The sequence below is a fragment of the Neodothiora populina genome, assembly GCF_041146345.1.
Source record: "Neodothiora populina strain CPC 39397 chromosome Unknown canker_contig_15, whole genome shotgun sequence".
In the NCBI taxonomy this organism is placed as follows: Eukaryota; Fungi; Ascomycota; class Dothideomycetes; order Dothideales; family Dothioraceae; genus Neodothiora; species Neodothiora populina.
The window spans coordinates 229,962-248,194 of NW_027191413.1; the positions used below are offsets into that span (position 1 = coordinate 229,962).

The 18,233-nt window shown below is 51.1% G+C and overlaps 6 protein-coding genes across 7 annotated transcripts; 4 read left to right on the forward strand and 2 right to left on the reverse strand.

The window, feature by feature from the left end:
• Positions 1-88: 88 nt before the first annotated feature.
• AAFC00_002452 (uncharacterized protein) lies at positions 89-1,876 on the forward strand (the record flags this gene model as incomplete). The annotated part of the gene is made up of 1 exon (XM_069341765.1): positions 89-1,876. The coding sequence occupies one exon, from the start codon at positions 89-91 to the stop codon at positions 1,874-1,876; it is 1,788 nt and encodes a 595-aa protein (XP_069198275.1).
• A 1,105-nt stretch (positions 1,877-2,981) lies between these two features.
• Positions 2,982-3,613, reverse strand: AAFC00_002453 (uncharacterized protein; the record flags this gene model as incomplete). The annotated part of the gene is made up of 2 exons (XM_069341766.1): positions 2,982-3,330; positions 3,387-3,613. The coding sequence occupies 2 exons, from the start codon at positions 3,611-3,613 to the stop codon at positions 2,982-2,984; spliced, it is 576 nt and encodes a 191-aa protein (XP_069198276.1).
• A 4,141-nt stretch (positions 3,614-7,754) lies between these two features.
• AAFC00_002454 (uncharacterized protein) lies at positions 7,755-9,062 on the forward strand (the record flags this gene model as incomplete). Its single annotated transcript, XM_069341767.1, has 1 exon — positions 7,755-9,062. The coding sequence occupies one exon, from the start codon at positions 7,755-7,757 to the stop codon at positions 9,060-9,062; it is 1,308 nt and encodes a 435-aa protein (XP_069198277.1).
• A 1,192-nt stretch (positions 9,063-10,254) lies between these two features.
• AAFC00_002455 (uncharacterized protein) lies at positions 10,255-13,407 on the forward strand (the record flags this gene model as incomplete). Its single annotated transcript, XM_069341769.1, has 2 exons — positions 10,255-12,210; positions 12,262-13,407. 2 exons carry the CDS (start codon positions 10,255-10,257, stop codon positions 13,405-13,407), a joined length of 3,102 nt encoding a protein of 1,033 aa, XP_069198278.1.
• A 1,044-nt stretch (positions 13,408-14,451) lies between these two features.
• On the forward strand, positions 14,452-15,653 carry AAFC00_002456 (uncharacterized protein; the record flags this gene model as incomplete). 2 transcript variants are annotated; one of them, XM_069341770.1, is made up of 2 exons in its annotated part: positions 14,452-14,669; positions 14,954-15,653. In XM_069341770.1, the coding sequence occupies 2 exons, from the start codon at positions 14,452-14,454 to the stop codon at positions 15,651-15,653; spliced, it is 918 nt and encodes a 305-aa protein (XP_069198279.1). The 2 variants fall into 2 exon arrangements, with proteins under 2 accessions (XP_069198279.1, XP_069198280.1); XM_069341771.1 differs by having other exon boundaries at positions 14,473-14,669.
• Positions 15,654-15,979: 326 nt separating this feature from the next.
• Positions 15,980-17,973, reverse strand: AAFC00_002457 (uncharacterized protein; the record flags this gene model as incomplete). Its single annotated transcript, XM_069341772.1, has 2 exons — positions 15,980-17,680; positions 17,737-17,973. 2 exons carry the CDS (start codon positions 17,971-17,973, stop codon positions 15,980-15,982), a joined length of 1,938 nt encoding a protein of 645 aa, XP_069198281.1.
• Between the last annotated feature and the right edge of the window lie 260 nt (positions 17,974-18,233).

The following is an 18,233-nucleotide window of genomic DNA, read 5'->3' on the forward strand; positions in this document are numbered from 1 at the left end:
ATGACTTGGTATTTACATGACCTACAAGTAAACCACCTTGTTCTATGATCGCGACTACAACATATCAACGTTCATCATATAACCAAGCATGGCCGAACAAGCGCCGTCCAGCTCGCCCAGGCTGCCGAGTCCTCCTCCGATAGCAGAAGATCAAATATCACCAGCGGCGCTGTCAGGAGACGATCATGGGAAACTCGAAGGGCAGCTCAGCCTCCTTAACGACCAGGCAGCCATGCGACGCATCCGACCAGGCAGCAGAGCAGAAGACATGCATTCGGGGCCGCCTCTTGTCCAACTGTCAGACATCGACTCTGCATTCCAATTGACTGAACATCTCAGAGCTTTACACAACTCATACACCCATCCTGACGACGCGCCGGATTCGGAAGTTCCCATAGACAGAGAAACGGCAAGAGCGCTGGCCGCTCCTCCCCCGGGTGTGGACAAAGGCATCTGGCTCTACGAATTGTGTCGATTCCTCACCCAAAAGGCCAACGCCATGGTCATCGGACTCTTCTCAGACGAGCCGGCGTGTTCGGCGACGACATGTCCCGAGATGCGCGCATCCGAGTGGCAGTATCTGTGTGCCGCCCACGAACCGCCCAAGAGTTGCTGCGCCATCGACTATTGCTGCCACACTCTGGACTGGTGCGCCACTTCGCTGACCTCGACAAAGCTGTTCCCCAGTCGTCTGTCGCTCGGCACGGAGTCGGCTTCGGCGCAGATGCAGGTGCGCAAGATGACCGAGGTCTTCAGACGAGTCTACCGCATCTTCGCGCATGCCTGGTTCAGCCACAGAGATGCTTTCTGGCGCGTCGAGACAAAGACCGGTCTGTATCTGTTCTTCAAGCTCGTCTGCGATGAATACTCTTTGATCCAGGAGGACAACTACACCATTCCCCCCGAAGCCGAGGGAATCGACACGACCCCCGTGGCAGCGCAAGATCTTACCGAGCTGCCCACTCTGATGCGACGAGACACTGTCCGACCAACGCCCGCCGAAGACACCCCTTCAAACACCACAAAAAGACACAAGCACACCATGAGCGCCATCCCCGATCGATCCGTCTCGCTCTCCACAATCATCCACGAGGAAGTAGAAGAAGACGAAGACGAGCCCGTCATGTCGCCCGAGCACGAGGCTGACAGGACCGGCACGGTGGAGTTGCTGGTCGACGATGAAGGTCTCGACGCGGCACACGCAGATGACGAATCAGAGCATTCAGACATTACGGAGATCCACGACGACATGTCGGAGCTCTTGGGCGAACACCCACCTACATACGACGATTCGGAAGACCCTGCCCGGGACACTACAGAAGGGAGCGCGGAGAAGAGCGAGCTGGAGTCGGGAGACCTTCCGCATGAGCATACACAAGGTGGATCATCAAGCCAAGAAAAAGCCGACGAGAAGGAAGAAGAGCCGACAACCTCACATGGCGCGGAAAAGGACAACGAGTCACCAGAAGCGACGACTATCGAGCCTTTGGTGTCAGAAGCAGCGAACTCGCCAGAAGAAGAAGACCCTCCAGAGCCTGAGCCAGAACCTGTAGAGTCGACAACTGCGAAGACCATCGCTGAATCTGAACCCGAAAGCTCATCTACAACGACAGCACTATCAGAAGAAGCAGAACCGGAAATAGAGAAAAGCACAACAACAAGTGCATCATCAGACCAGCAGACAGCGGAAGAAGAGAAGACATTATCAAAAGCAAGTCCAGAAGAGCACGATGAAGCGAAAGGAACAGAAACGGAAGACTCGAGCAAGGCATCCGAACGCGACCACGACACCAAAGAAGAAGAAGAAACCGCCAAAGTAGCAGACGAAGAAGCAGAAGCTCCGAAGAAAGACCCCACTTCTACCGTCGCGACATAGCGAGCGTATCCATCATAACAATTCCGTCTCTGCTCTCCTCTTCTCTTCTTATCATATCGAGGCATTGCGAACAACATAGTATCGCATACATCTCTCTTTTCTTCCCCCACCCGCTTTCTCAAGACCTCCCTCTACTTCAAGAACCTCCTCTTCAAGAAGCTCCTCATCCTTCCTGCCCTCGTTTTCCCCACTAGAATCGTAATTCAGATAGTTGTACGAGTATAAAATAGATACCCTCCTTCCACCTTTTACTCTTCATCAAATCCCGGACTCTTGCAGTACCCTGGCTTTCCCCACTATATCGAAACCCTCCACATAGAGCAGAGCACGTGTTGATGCTGTGCACCGTACGATCCCACCTCCTCGCCTAGAAGAGCACCTTTGACGCATCATTCTGCCATGGAACTGAACTCGATAGTATAACAGCCCAGACTGCAGAAACACGAAAAAAGAAAAAGTTGGCTTTTGGAAGGTAGTAGCTCTGATTAATCTAGCTTTGTCTATGTGTATGAATAGGTACTCGCGGTCCTTGTCTTCTTTCCTCTCCTCTCTTCCATCTTCCTTCCTTCCTGATGCATGTGCCGAAATGCGAATGCCGAAATGCGAGGCGGAAACACTGATGCAAGCTGGTATATGCTACATGCAAGCAAGCAAGCTGCGCTCTGATAAGAAACCAAAAAATGCCGAAGAATAACAAGTGAATATCCCCTATCTCTTCTTCTTCTTCTTCCCCCTCTCTCCACCACTTGTAGAGTATAAAAACGTAAAAAAAGTAAAAGAAGTTGCATCATGGATGCGCCATTAACACCGTGCTAAATAATAATTTTGGAAAAAAAGGGGGGGGGAAATGCAAGAAATGTGAAAGGTTTTAAAAAAAACCAAAACCCCCAAGGATGGTGGGACAATCCCGCCTGTCCTCTGGTCCAACACACACCCCCAAGTCTGTTCGCTCATGAATGCATTAAAGCAATGTAAAAATCCTCGGATGATCTGATAATATTCATCTTTTGTTTTCCGATTGATTCGGGACGACGTGAGAAATTCGTTGATCACAAAGAAAAAAAAGATTGGTTCAGTCTTTTCTCTTTCTGATATGCGTGTATGGCTAGTTCCAGACTTGGTTGGGGGCGCGCTCGCCGTTGTCGATGATGTACGATGGCTTGTAGTTGGCATCGCGGAAGGGAGTCGGTTTCCACGGCGTGTGCACGGCGACCTGAGGCGGAGTGACGACGGGTGAAGGCGCGTCGGCTGGCACGACGGCCTTGTTCTTGCTGATGAGCAGGTCGAGTTCCTTTTGGCTCAGACTCTCGATCTTGCTCATGTCGAGTTCGTCTTTCTTGGCGGCCACCTCGGGCTTGTCGCCACCCTTCTTCTTCTTGGGCGTTGATGGCCTGGGGCTGCAGAGTCCGGCTTTTGAGAAACAGTCTGCGCCGCAGAAGGCATCCGTTGCTCCACTGACAAGATGTGTTAGTCATGTTGTGTATTGAGCAATTGAAAAAGAAAGACTCACCAGAATCCTGAAATGCTGCAGCAGTTGCCAAATGCAGATCCCTCACATGTGTACCCTGTGACACCACCACATGAACCATCAGGACTGACGACAGTATAAGTCATGCTGGACGGTGCCTCGACAGCACCACCAGCTACTGCTGCTGCTTGCTGTGCATTGGCGGGTAGGGCTGCCACAAAGGCGGAGGAGGCTGCAAGGGCAGCTGCGAGAATGGTTTGGGCGAACATGGGGTAGCGAGCGTGGATTGACGTGTTTGAGTTGCTTGTACAGGTACTAAGGCTTTCCTCGACGCGATGGTTGGTTGATTGGTTACAGGGAAAAGACTGTCAGACGCGCGGCTCCTCTCGATATATGGATTGGTTTTGTACGCAGTCAGGGAACATGAAATGCTGGATAGGCGGATCCGAAGATAGATTGGGATGCACAGCACTTAATAATAGATCCTTGGACCAAAAGTCGAATAGGAATGGTACCGGAGGTCAAGTCAGGTAAAGTACGAGCCAGTCCGCTTGGCAAATTCAAATAAAACGGTTGAAGGCGTTGACTTGTTCCATGACAACTCTGACTACTAGGCCGACCGCATGGCCGTTGTATGGATCAGCGGGCGTGTAGACGTCTGGAGTAACCCCTAGCTCTCTATAAGTGCCCCGTAACGCGAGAGTCCAGCGCTTTCTTGAAATTGAAGAATGTGGAAATGTACGCTCGAAATCAAAACAGTCGAAAGTCTCTCACATACCTCTGCCTACCATTGCACGTGGGCGGTGTCTGCTCCCACGCGATCCAGCCTCGCTCCGAGGCTACTGTGCAGCTAACCTCGAAAGGATTTGACGTGGGTCTGGTCGTGGACCCCTCAAGGCCCCCTCTTATGAGTTTGGCGCAGAGTAGAGATACGAGCACTAATTATAACCGGACCTGTATAGCGTGATGGCATGACTTTGTCATCATTACGAGCACGAGGAGCCGCATGGCTTGACATCCGCACTCGGAGTGTTGGTAATGATCACGGATGTATGGCATCGGCATGTCCATCTTCGACCTCAGTGGATCCATAAATTCGTCGGTGTTATTCGACCTCCTTCGAAGGCGTTTAAGGGATGAGAGAAGGCGTTACTCGGGGGCAAACAGACAGCCAACGGCGGTTCCGGGTATTTTTTGGGACTTATCGCTTTAGACTCAGGGCCTCCAGATAGGCGATCCATGATTTCCCATGATTTTCACAAAAGAAAAGCTTCCGAGGCCTGTGGTCATTCTTGGTGGAAATTGGTCGCAAGCGTTAGAACTCTTTAGCGCAAAGTCTAGCTCACACGATCTAAGACTTGTGCATGTCCAGCTCCACTTGCCGTACCCGTAAAAAAAGTACGGGGTACTATAATCAAACGAATATATACCAAGGCAAAGTACAGTACACTCGCTCCTACAGCTGCATTGCTGATGTGACCAGGTACTATACCTTAAACCCTGGAGGAGCAAGTCATGGGCTATTGGCCAGTAATAGCGACGGAGAGCTGCGGATGGTACCGTAGCTCTGATGCGTTCATGGCGTGCTACCTTACTCTATAATGTCACTGTTCATCTCTGTATAACCTTTAAGTAGAGTTAAACCAGAAAAACCTTGTACAGATTATGACAGAGCAGTAGCGACAAGTAAAGTTTCAGGTAGCACAGCATCGTGAGCCTCCACGATCTCTCCGACTCCAACACGTACCAATCGCTTTCCAGGTGACGACAACGAACTTGCATAGTTCGCCAACGGTATATGCAGCGGACTTGATAGATGGCGATAGGGAGATCGACACTCCCTACACAAGGGGACCGACTCCTGTCACGTTGTGCCATAGTAGAGCCTTCTCCCGAGAGAAAAACGTTTGACAGCTTGCTGGGACTGTTTAGATAAGGGTGAACAACTGGTGCTGCAGAAGTAGTACAGTATACCGTACAATGTCACGATGGGTCTCATAGGAGCTCCAAGCATGGGTCAAACTTGCGAAACTCGTACTAAGGGCATGATGGAAAATATCCTGGCCCCCTTACATGTGTCTCCGCCATCATGCTGCCTAGGGTCAGTCCCAAACTACCTCCTCGTGTATTCAAGAACGCGTTGTGACTTGTCATGCTAAGTTATGCACCAGCTTCGCTAAGGAGGTAAGTACCTGACCAGCAGACCCTATGCAAGATCACCTAAATGATGGTACAAGTACTCTTGGAAGTAGTCATGTGATCGTATGCATACATTAGTATAGACAAGATGGAGAAGTCGTGTAGGTACTTCCAAGCAGCTGAGGCATGTACTTCACATCAAAAATCCTGGGCTATCTTGTCTGCCATCCTGCACTGAGACGGGCTACAATGACACGGTCTTGACTTTCCGGACATAACAATTCTCAGCCACACTGCTTTATCAGAGGCATGGCAATCTATAGGTAGACAAAGCAACAACACAGCGTGGTCTGCCAATAGGTATGGTAGTCTTCAGTATGTTCTTGACGCGTTGTGCGTGTTGTCAGAACCCGAACCCTTGCATGGGCCGATCAGTTGTTATTACGAAGAATGCCGAATATCGATGCGGACTGAATAGCGACATTGGACTTGAGAAATACTAGTGAGCCAACGCAGAACGAGTATTGTGAACCACATGTATCTTGAACCCCAATAAAGCAGAACACTCACTACATGCCATACGATCCACACTATCGATAAGGTACGACCAGTTCTACATCTGGATACTTCCAAGCAAGCTCAGCGACAAGAAGCCAAAACGTGTAGCTGAAGACGCAACGGCATACACGTGCTAAAATCCCTTTATCGCACGACGTTGGAGCTCCATAGCATTGGGAACACTACTCTCGGTCAGTCCTGCAAAGTCCTGCAATTTCACGATGGAAGAACAAGCGAGGACGTTACAAAAACGGCTTTTACTTGTGCTTTGAAATGATGGGGGCCTGAATGCTAACGGCGAGGGTATAGGAGTGCCATCACATTTGTCCCTGAAACACTCCAAATTGCGATGCTTGTGAGGTCTTCAATGGTTGCAGATTTCCATCTGTCTCATCTGCTAAGGACACAAGGTACAGTGGCGGTGTTGTCAGAACCCGAATAGTATCCGACTTCACCCCTGTCCCATCGTAGAGAGCTTATCGATTCAGCCTGCGAGACATCCTTCTCCTGGCTTACGTTCAACAAAAAGTAGGTAATCTTCAGAATTGCGACATCAAAACTGCCACTTGTGGCGCAATCTATCTTCTCAATTGGCAAGATGCAATTTCACTGTTGCTCAGGACAATTGAAGTATAATGCGCATATTCTGCAATTCATCTTTTACTAGAGACTCGACAACACTTTGATGCTTTGCACGTCTTTAGTCATTGTCTGTCTGGCGGCAAGAGTGCGTGTTCGGTGTCGGGTCATCTAATGTGATGCCATGTCACATGAATCATCCCTCATCCCAGACCTGAATGTCCAGTTTATCTCGAGGATACCGAGTGCATCTTTGCGAGATGGTGCCGCCGTTGCTCTGCTCACTGTACCATAGTTCCTATCATGATGGTGCCTTATTCATCTTCCAGTGTCAACCGTGCATATGAATTCTGTCATCTCAAACAAGCCACCCATATGATCGGAAGCTCATTCTGGCTCCTTGAGCTGTAGATGACGATTCAGTACCCCCTACGCTGCTTGTGTGGAGAACCTTCAAGTATAGACCGCCGTGACCATCAGGTGCAACGTGCAGGTGCCTACTAATGAAATCGTGGAGAGCTTGATCTACAGGCACTGCGAGTCTGACAAGCTGATATGAGGTGGTCTATTGAGACAGTCCTTCGCGAAACCCATTGTGCGTACGGAGTAAATCAATAATCAAAAGGGTGTAAAGTAAGGTAGCAAGGGACCCTACCATCCTCGTGAATTGACGCAAGCTATACGAAAATTCGATCCCTATCAGTGTGGGACGCCCGATCCGATAGGCCATCGTGGTCGTTCTGGAGAAGCGTTTGTGTAGTACTATGTGAATGCATGATCTTTTGGCACTCCGAAAAAGGCATCGATTACACATGGCTAGTATCCACAACGACAACATCTCGCTACAATTGCCTCGCCATGTTCAAGGGACTCTGACACAATAAGGTATTCGTCGAGGATATCGTCAGCGGAAGGCGAACGGTTCCACGGCAATTCTGAAGGGTCTAGTCCAATGTTGCTCTTGGCGTCGGTCATTTCTGACTGCCGAAGTCGGGATGATGAGACTTCATTCCCACAATCTGGGATGACTGCGACAGCTCTCGATCTTCCTTACAACACAATACACTCCAAGCCAAACACCAATTCTCCAAAACGAGGTCTGAAGCCCTCGGTAAAAAACTCGTTCGCATCATCATGTCTCTCGAAAAAGCATTCAACAAGCACCTGGACCTTGACGGCCACGAAATGCCACCTTCGCCCGCCTCCAGCTCGCCCAGCAGTGAGAAGAAATACAGCCTCGCGACCGAGCTCGTCTACACAGACGCTGGGGATCAATACAATGCCAGCTCGATGCCCATATACCAGTCTGCGACCTTCAAAGGAGAAGGAAACTCGTATGACTACACTCGCAGTGGCAACCCCACCAGAACCCACCTTGAGAGGCACATGGCCAAGATCATGAACGCCCATCGCGCGCTGGTCGTGTCGAGTGGTATGGCTGCCTTAGACGTCATCACTCGTCTTCTGAAGCCTGGTGACGAGGTTGTCACCGGTGACGATCTCTACGGTGGCAGCAACCGTCTCTTGAAGTTCCTCGGCACGCACGGAGGCATCATCGTCCACCACGTCGACACAACCACACCCGAGACTGTCGCTGCCGCTCTTTCCGAAAAGACGGCAATGGTGCTGCTCGAGACCCCTACCAACCCACTGATGAAGATTGTCGACATCCAGACTTTGTCTGCTCTGTCTCACAAGGCCAACCCCAACGCCATCGTGGTTGTTGACAACACCATGCTGTCGCCCTACCTGCAGAACCCGCTCGATCTTGGAGCAGACGTCGTGTACGAGAGCGGCACCAAGTACCTCTCTGGTCACCACGACGTCATGGCTGGAGTCATCGCGACAAACAGCCCGGATCTGGGCGAGAAGCTTTACTTCCCCATCAATGCATCGGGATGCGGCTTGAGCCCCTTCGACTCGTGGCTGCTACTCCGTGGAGTCAAGACCTTGGCCATTCGTATGGAGAAGCAACAGCAGAACGCAATGGCGATTGCTTCTTTCCTCGAAGGGCATGGATTCAAGGTCCGCTATCCCGGCTTGAAGTCTCACCCGCAATACACTCTGCACTGGTCTCAGGCTCGCGGAGCAGGTGCGGTGCTTTCTTTCGAGACTGGCTCAATTGCCACGTCGGAGAGGATCGTGCAGGCAGCGAGACTCTTCGGTATCTCGGTCTCCTTTGGCTGCGTCAACAGCTTGATCAGTATGCCCTGCCGCATGAGTCACGCCAGCATTGATCCAGCCACCAGGAAGGAGCGAGCGCTTCCAGAGGATATCATTCGCCTCTGCATCGGCATTGAAGACATCGGCGATCTACTCGATGATCTTCAGCAGGCTCTTGTTAGAGCAGGAGCAGTCACGATCACCCAAGATGGAATCGAGGCGCTCGAAGCTTCTGCGGGAGAGACCAAGCAAACTACCAAGCTTACTGATGAACCATGATTTATAATGTAAAATTCGTGTACATTTCCTAGGGATCACTGGAAACGGGCAGGGTCATGTTAGAGTACATGTATACAACACGAGAGATCTCAGTACTGCTGAATGAAAGATTCTCATTTCAATTTCCATTAATTATCCTCCGTACTTTATGAGATTGGAGATGGGGATGATCAATGATGCAAATGCCAATGCTTCCTTAATTGCATGTTTCATACAGGCTTCTCCAACTCAATATCAGCTGTTACTAGGTGCACACATGACCGCCGTGGACATCGGCAGTAAGGCAAGCGCGAAAGCACGGCTATTTGCATGCGAGAAGGTAAGGTAAGGTAAGCGACTGAGTGCGGGCAAGTGAGGGGGCGCTCGGGTGAAATCGCACTCCAGGGAACCATGAGGGGCAGCCCACAGCATAGCAGCAGCTTGATAAACTGTGAACTGTATGGGCCTATTTGTTTGCAAAGCTCACCAGATCTATCAGCTGATGATCAAAGTCAGAAGGATGGCACGGTTCAATCAGCGTGGACCAGAGGCTCCCGTCAGTACCTTATGACTGAGGCAGTGACGGAGGTCGGGAGGTGCGGCGTGCGGCCTCATCCTCATCCCATATTCCCGGACGTCATTGGATCACTTGGGGCACAAGACATCCCTCACTAAGGTCCCTCATACGGCCTGTGCACAGCCGGATGTGGAGTACTGCGGAGCTGCCGAACCTAGACTGGGATTGGTGGCTCTTTCCCCGCACTGGTGTTTGGTCAGATTGTCTCCTTCCTCTGCGACCCTCTCTCTCTTCCCCCAACAGCACTTATAACCGCAGGCATCGAGCTGTGAAGGGTTCGAGCAATTGATAAAGTACCGGAATAATACCTTGTATAATTACCTCAAAGTAAGTGATCATTTTTCCATATCAATCATTCTCTTTTCTGGCGAGATGCACTTTGTATGATAGCATATCTGTGCAAACGTTCACGTTGGACGGCTTTCAAGATTCAGCCAAATGAGTGTGGTGATTACTGTGACTATTGGCGGTGTTCACCCCTCACAGTACCTTATCTACTGCCTTTTATCCGGCTCTCCGGCCCTTTTAGTGGATGCAGCGGGTACTAGGCGTCTGTATTGTGCCCATATTACCTTTCGTTGTCCTCTACGTCCCATCGCATGTGCGAGTCCGCTTACACTATTCAGTCAGACAAACATGCTACAACCTCAGCTCAGGCAGGTCCAGGGCTTGAGGCCTATTCTTCGCTCACCTAGCAAGTGCACACCAGTAGCTGCGGCCTCGATATCCCCTCAGATCCGCGAGTACTCATGGAGCTGGTGTCACAAGCAAGGTGATTGGCTCAAGCCTGTAGACCCCGAACAAGATCGATTGATGCGACGGAGGAGCATCAATACCAAGGCGAAACTCACCAAGAAAGCACTCCAGTTTCAAGAGCAGAGAAAACGCTCTAGCAACGTTAGATGGAGTCCATTCTGCGTGCAAAGTGAGAATTGCAGCGAGACCAAGTCGTCGACTAGAGAAGGCGGAAAGCAGCGACTAGAAAAGCTGCGACGTGTCGTTGACGCAACACAATCCAAAGAGCCGTACTTGGCCATGTTCGGCAAGCGTATCAGCCCTTTCTGGGATCGCCCTATGCCAGACTATCTCAAGCAAGAAATGGCCTGGCAAACCCCTGTATCGAATGAGACACCTTCAGAATCAAATGCTCGAACGAGTGCTGGGCGGCAATCACATTCAGCATCTGCATCCTTCCGCATGCAATCATCACAGCGCAATGGTGCCGGACCCGAAGTAAGCGCTTCATATACATCTTGGGATTCAGCAACGAACCAAACAAGACGGGCTGCGTATGATCCCATCTCCGGTCGAATGGTCGATACAACTGTCGAAGCGTCCCCATCATCGAGTGACATTTCGTCTTCAGGATCGTATCAGAAGACATCTATTCTTTCCACGCTTCCCAAAGACGACATTGATTTCCTTACTGCCTCTGATGTGCGTGCCTCGATGGGTAAGACCATGAAGCCAATCCAGCAAGATCTGGCTACTCGCACACAGCAGCTTGCAACGTTAGAGGAAGACTACAATCACAAGACACAGAATTTTGATTCTGAACATGAGGAGCTTGTCGCGGCCCGAAAGTCTCTTGAAGCTCTAAGGGCACAGATCCAGATCCTGGAGCGCAAAGCTCACTCGTCTACACTTATCAAACCAGAGGACGAAGACGACAGCGAAAGACTCGCGTTCTTCGAATCAGGATGGAATGACTCTCCGCAAGGTCTACAGACCGCCTTCATGACCGAAAAGGAAGCCTCGGAGCACGGCGAGAAGAAGTCACTGGAGCAGGAGATGAATGATCTGAATACTCCAGCTGTGCAGGACATCGATGATGGTTATGAACCACTACCGACGGGTATGCAGACGCAGTATGAGATGGAGAACTCCAACAAAGGGTCTACTCAAACCCTTGAAGAGGAGCTTGCTGCACTCGATAGACCATCGAATCCCGTCGTCGATGATGGCTATGGTACAGCACCAATTGGTATGCAGACGCTGTATGAGAAAGAGGCCGATGGCACACTGGAGCGCGAACTCGAGAAGAAAGAAGAGCGCCTCGAAGTAGACGACGGCTACTCCACTACACCGACCGGCATGCAGACCGCCTATGGCGAGGAAGACTCCAAGTTTCTTGAGCTGGAACTGGGTGAGAAAGAGCTACGCCAAGAACACGATGATGGATACTCCACTGCTCCTACCGGCATGCAGAACCTCTACGAGATGGAAGACGCTGGCACACTGGAACAAGAGCTGAACGAACGTCTCAAGCGTAAAGCACACGATGATGGATACTCCACGAACCCTATTGGTATGCAAACACTTTATACCCAGGAGATCGAAGGTGCACTTGCCAAAGAACTCGAAGATCGATCAATCGAAGGCGAACACGATGATGGGTACTCGAAAAAGCCTATTGGTCTGCAGACTGCATTCAGTGAAGAGAAGCAGCAACCAGCGATGACGCAACCGGAGGAGCCGCCCATCGATGGCGGCTATGCCACTATGCCGATCGGCCTACAGGTCCTTTTCAGACAAGAGCAGATCGAAGCGGAAGCCAACAAACGGAGATCGTTGGAAGATGAGCTCAAACTAGTGCGTACCAATTCGGCTCAAGTCCAACTCGATACTGAAATACAAACGCAGAAACCACAAATGCAGGCTCATGAAGATGGCGACTCTCGAGCGCGCATGGGTATGCAGAACTCTTTTGAGAAGGAACAGGAACTGGAAGGCATGCGAGGAGAGGGCGATATCTGCAGCAACGTCGGTAAGTTCTGCAACACCGGACGCTGGTATAAGCAATCGGCCTCGGACAATTTTTCTGAAGATATCCAAAAGGCACAACAAAGAACGAATGATCGTGCACTGGTTCAGGAGATCAGGGGCATCTACGAGAACCAGTACGGACCTATCACTGTCGAGCATGAACAATCGCAGCATTTCGCAAGTCTTCAGGATAATGTAGTCAACATCGAAGAGCCAACACATGACCGGACAGAGCCGGCCCGACCTTCAGAGGACAACCGTCCCCCACAGGATCTGGAAAGCACGCGGACAATGATCGATGATGGCACTCCTCTCGAGGAGGCATCGACGCGACTGACCAAACCGCCAAGTTCCAACATCAAATGGGCCGAGCCAGCGGTGTACAAAGTTGTTGCTTACGACGTACACAAGGAAGCTATATCGATTACAACGACCCCCTCGAACTATGCAAACAGTGACACGCCAATCTCAATCTCGAGCGCTTTGTCACGCCTGTATCAACCAGCTCGTTTCATTCCTCACTTTGCAGAACTACAGAAGGATGGTTACCAGGTCATTAATGCCAGCCGAGACTGGTTGGTATTACGCAAAGTCGACAGAGGTGACCAAGATTCGTCTTCCGAAGCTGAGTCTATCATCAACCCAGTCGACCCAAACATCACTAGACGTATTCCTTACGAAGAGCTGCCGACAGGTCGCTTCGCATCGCCTACTGGATTTGTCAATCACGACCCTATCTTCCCACCTGAACCATCACAACCTGCACCTGGAGAGACGGTCACGGTTGAGATCCCTGTCCACGGTGGACCCGACGTTGAGCGCTATAGACACAGGCGCATCAGACGTGAGGAGCCAGTGTTTTCAGGTTCTAGGCGTTGGAAAGAGAGAAGACGTGAGCAAGGGTATGGGAGGCATGGTAGACGCAGATTCAGAGATCGCATCACCTGGGCACTGAGCGTCGGTGCGGCGACAGCTGTCTGTATGTACGCCGTTGGCGTTGTCGGCGAGCTCGCTAAGAAGTGAAGAGAGCAAGAGGAGGACTAAATGGCTACCTTTCTCTGCGAGGCAGGCGTGCTTGTATGAGGAGGAATTGCTCGAGACGACGCTTTTTATGATTTGATGATTCGGTTTTACATTCGGGAGCCGCGAGATGCGACTAGCATGAGAAGGCGTATAAGGTTGTCTGGAGGTTCTGACTGGCACTTTTGGGTACTAGTTGGGAAACTCATTCGTCGTCTTCTCCCCTCATTGCACCCTGTGTTTTGTTCTACCGCTCTATGTTTTATGTATGATTGTCAGGTAAACACGAATACCAAAGTCGGCTCTTCTCCAGATGACAACCACATTGTCAATCCCATGCCTAGAGCCACGTTACAGAGCACTAGTACTGGTGATTGGTGCATCCAGACTGTCCAAGAACTAAGCACGCAGCAACATAAGGTATTGTGTTGTACATCTGGCTCGTCCAGCCCAGCGATGTCGGAGGGCGAAGTCCTTAGCTTATCTATGACCAAAAAGTAAACTGCGAAACGGCCGTGCGTCATTGGGGAAGTCGAGTCAAGTCGGCCATAGATGATGCAGATAATGTTTCTTACCTCGCCCTTTCTGTCTCCATGTCTTGAACCACTATATGGAGACATAGGAGAGAGTGTTGATCGTGCCTGTGACCATCCAGTCGTGTCTTTCGTCTTACTCGTCCATTTCGCTTATATCGATTACCTGATTTGTTCATTGTGTGCAGTTTGACAAGTCAGTGGGTTGTACTCTGAACATCTTGCTGCTGCTTGTGATCGCAGCAACCAAATGATCGCGACGAGGCCACTCGGAAGTAACGAATACGGGTGCAGGTCAAGACGACGTGGTTTAAGAGGCGGTTGTGCTTGAGGATTGGCAGGAAAGATTCGCAGCATATCCTGTGTGAGAATACATCCTTGAATACGACAATCCGGAAACAACATATTCTACACTCCCGAGTTATCGAGATCCAAAAAATCAAGCGGAATTGAAACACAATTGGTTGATCCAGATCAACAAAACAACGAACATTGCGACCTCGCTCTACTGTCAATGACTAGTGAGACCGACAAAATGGTCCAATCGCCCGCTGCCTCGCTGGAAAAGGCAGGCAGTGCTGTCGCCGCACGTGTCGACGACATAAAAAACGTGGAGAAAGAGAAGGAAAGTCAATGGAACACGAGGAACCTGGGATCAAGACTCGGTGCTGATGCTGCTGCTGCTGTAACAGCAGGTGTGCTTGTTGCGCCTGTCATTACTATGATCGATAAGTATGTTCTCTTTCCCTTCCACCTGCTGTCGTCCCTAGTCCTTGTTTGTTTGTTTCTTTCATTCTCTGGTTCCTCGGGTGTTTCGGCAACTTGTGCAAGAATATGTTCATACAGAGCCCGCGGATGTATACATAAGGAAGCAACGTCGAAGTCAAGGTGGACGCATGTAGCACGAGCAATACCATTATCCACATTCACCATCAATCTATAACTCCCCAAGCCCCAGTCTTAGCTGTGAACACTTCTCCGAAGAAACAATCACTGACCGCCCCCTCCCCCAACAGAGCAATCATGGAAAATGCGTCCGGCCGCGCCGCCCTCGTGCCATCCCTGAAGTCATCTCTGAAATCCCTCCTCCTCAGACCCCACACCTTCCTCCTCACGCGGCCCTTCTTCCTAGTATTCTCGCTATACACAACAACCTACCTAACAGCCAACACACTGGACACAGCAACGTCCACGATCCGCAACACGCCGCCCTCAACAACAACAGCAGGAATGAACAAGTTCATCGCAACCTCGACCGCGAACCTCTCAATCTGTCTGTACAAAGACAGCCAATTCGCCAAAATGTTCGGCGCAGCAAGCAGTTCCGCGCGGCCCGTGGGCGTAGCGAGCTACGCCCTCTTCACTATACGAGACTGCCTGACCATTTTCGCATCGTTCAATCTCCCGCCCATGATCGCGCCGCATCTGCCCGCCTCGCTGGACGGGCCCACGTCATCTCTCTCGCGCCTCGGCGTCGCGCAGTTCCTCGCTCCCGCCGGCCTGCAGCTCTTCTCGACGCCTCTGCACCTGCTGGGTTTGGACCTGTATAATCGTGCTGAATCGGTCGGCTGGAGAAGTCGCATGCTCAAGGTCGGCAAGGATTGGTTGCCGTCTGCTATTGCGCGCATGGGACGGATTATTCCTGCTTTTGGTGTTGGGGGAGTCGTCAATACGGGGGTTAGGAGGGAACTGATGGGGAGGATCGAGAGGGTTTGAGTTTCGAGAGATGGAAAGAAGGATTACTTGATGATGACGATGTTTGGAAATGCTGCTTTGTTTGTTGGGTACTGTGGGATGGATTTCGTCCTATGTTGTGAGGACAAGAGTTTTCTTATGGCTAGGACTTCCGAAGGAGATGTTTTCTTATACAACGTGGACTGAGGGGGCAACTCCATTGGATTCTTGGTAGTTGTACTGTGGTACGTTTCTGGTATATAGCGCGCGTGCTGTGCCGATCGATAATGAACAGGAGTAACAACGTAAAGATCTACAGGTTCGAGAGCATATCTATATCCAGTGACCAATGATGCCATGCTATCGCTTCAGAGTAATCCATGATCCCGCAACCGCCTTTTTAACTCTTGCTCCTCCTGTTCTTCAGCCGATAGGACCCTACGTTTTGGCTTCGGCACATCGATCTTGCTGAAATAATTCTCCCAAAACCTGACACCATCGACGCCCTGCTCGCGACAGAGCGCACCCTTCTCTTCCGCCATCTCTAACTCTTCGCTCGCGACGCCGATGCTCCAGCCAAAGTGCTCGGCAACTTGCGCGGGCGTGACGCCTCGGCCGAATAAGCGCCAGTCCCACGTTACCGCGGGTGCGTTGATGGCGTTGCTTTCGTCCTGATATGCGTCCGGTGGGATCTCGTGCGCCTCTTGCAGCCAGGCCAGGATCGCGGCGATCGTCTTGTCGTCTGTCCGATCGCGGCCTTGCACGACTAGAAGACCGCTCTTGAATTGGCGGAGACGGATCGGCAAGCGCAGTATATCCCACATCTGTGCGGCTTTGTGGAAGTCGGTCGGCGAGACCAATTCGATGCCGTTACGCATGCGATTGAAGACTGCCCAAAGGTCAACGAGGGACATGATGCCGCCTTCGCGGCGGAGGATGCCTCGAGAGTCGTCTGTGAGGAATTCGGCCAGGTTACGGCTGAGCTCGGTCACGTAGAGGGTTTCTGAACCTCCACCTTTGATGAGCATGTCTTTGGTTGTGACGAGACCGAGGTCCTGGAGCAGGGCTGAAGCTTCTGCAGAGTTGTCACTGTTGTCTCTGTTTTGAGAAGCAAAGCGCTCGGCCATGGCGATGACTTCCCGCGCCGAGGTCATCAATGCTTCCAAGTCCTCAAAGGCACTGCCGATGACAAGCTCATTGTTCTTGCGGACTTCCAGCCCGCGCCGTTCGAGACCAGCTATGCCTACCGTTCTTGGCTTCGGAGCCTGAACGGTGATGCCATCAGCGGTAGTGAAAGACGATGCTGTAGCGGTGTCTTTTTGTGGCGTTGGAGGCGGTGGTGCCCCTTGTAAGAGCCATTTCCGCTGTACCAATGCACCCTTTAAGCGTTCGTAAAAAACCTTTTCGCCACCAGCTCGGAACGAGAACTTGACAAGTTCGATGGAGGCATCTTTGGTAGGCGATCCTGGGAGTGTTGGACCGGGCGATTCAGATCGGGAGAGAGACTCGGCCATTATTTGTGACTGTCGGTCCCGAGCAAAGGCCAAGGGGGCTCCGCATATTTCACACGTAGTCAGAGAAGGATGATTCTGGAATGTGCAACGAGGACACTCGTTCCTTGCTGATGGACTAGCATTCGTGGGTGGTCGAACGTTAGCCGGAGATGGAGGAGCGTTCAGAGGAGGTATGCTTGAGCTTGGTCCACTCGGTCTATTCGACATAGCCGCTATTGCTGCCTTGACTACATGTACTAGGGGCGGCTTGATGCCACATGCAAGACAGGGCGGCAAAGGCGTGTTGGCATTCGCGATACTGGGATCAAAGTTCGAAGGGACCGGATTCGAGAAAGAGCAAATCGGACATATCCAGGTGGCATTGGGATCTCGCGCTGCGGCTGCAGGGGTTGGGGCTGATGGCCTAACTGGTGTCCCATATCGAGAAGGCGATCCAGACCCCGTTGGGCTACTGGACATGGCATAAGTAGAAGTTGGACTCCGCACAGCCAACGCTCCTGTTCTCGGAAGCTTTGGATGTAGCGTTATCTTGGGCGATGACTTGAGAAAGCCAGCCTTTGCTTTCAATGATCAGTAAATTGAGCCTAAAACCGAGGGAGTCATGCACGAACGTAGAATTCTGGTCTGTCTACATCGCGAAGCTCTACCGCCACCGAATTCTTTCTCGGGTCTTCATTGTCCACATAACAGGCTCTATGCGATGTCAAGTAGGCATGGCCGTTTTGGTAATTGGGTATCTTGTATTTGCCTTCGTAAAGACCGACAGAATCCTGGACGAACAGCAATGTTTCATCAGGAAGAAGTGACGGACGAAGAGCAGTCGTCAGGTCAAGATGGCGTAGTGACATCCAGGCTTCGAGGCCTGGTCTATATCATGTACCTCGAATTCAGCTGTTGAGTATCACGGATCCACTGTGCTGTTTATCTAGATCAGGGAAGTAGACGCTTGCAGATGCTTGTTCGGGTAGACATGGACAGTATCGAGTGATCTTATAAGATTGACGAGTGATACATTCAGATATACGCTGTACAATCATATATTGTGGTTTCAATGAATGGTGAGTGTAGTAGAGGTGCTGATGATAGATGTAACCCAATCACATGACGC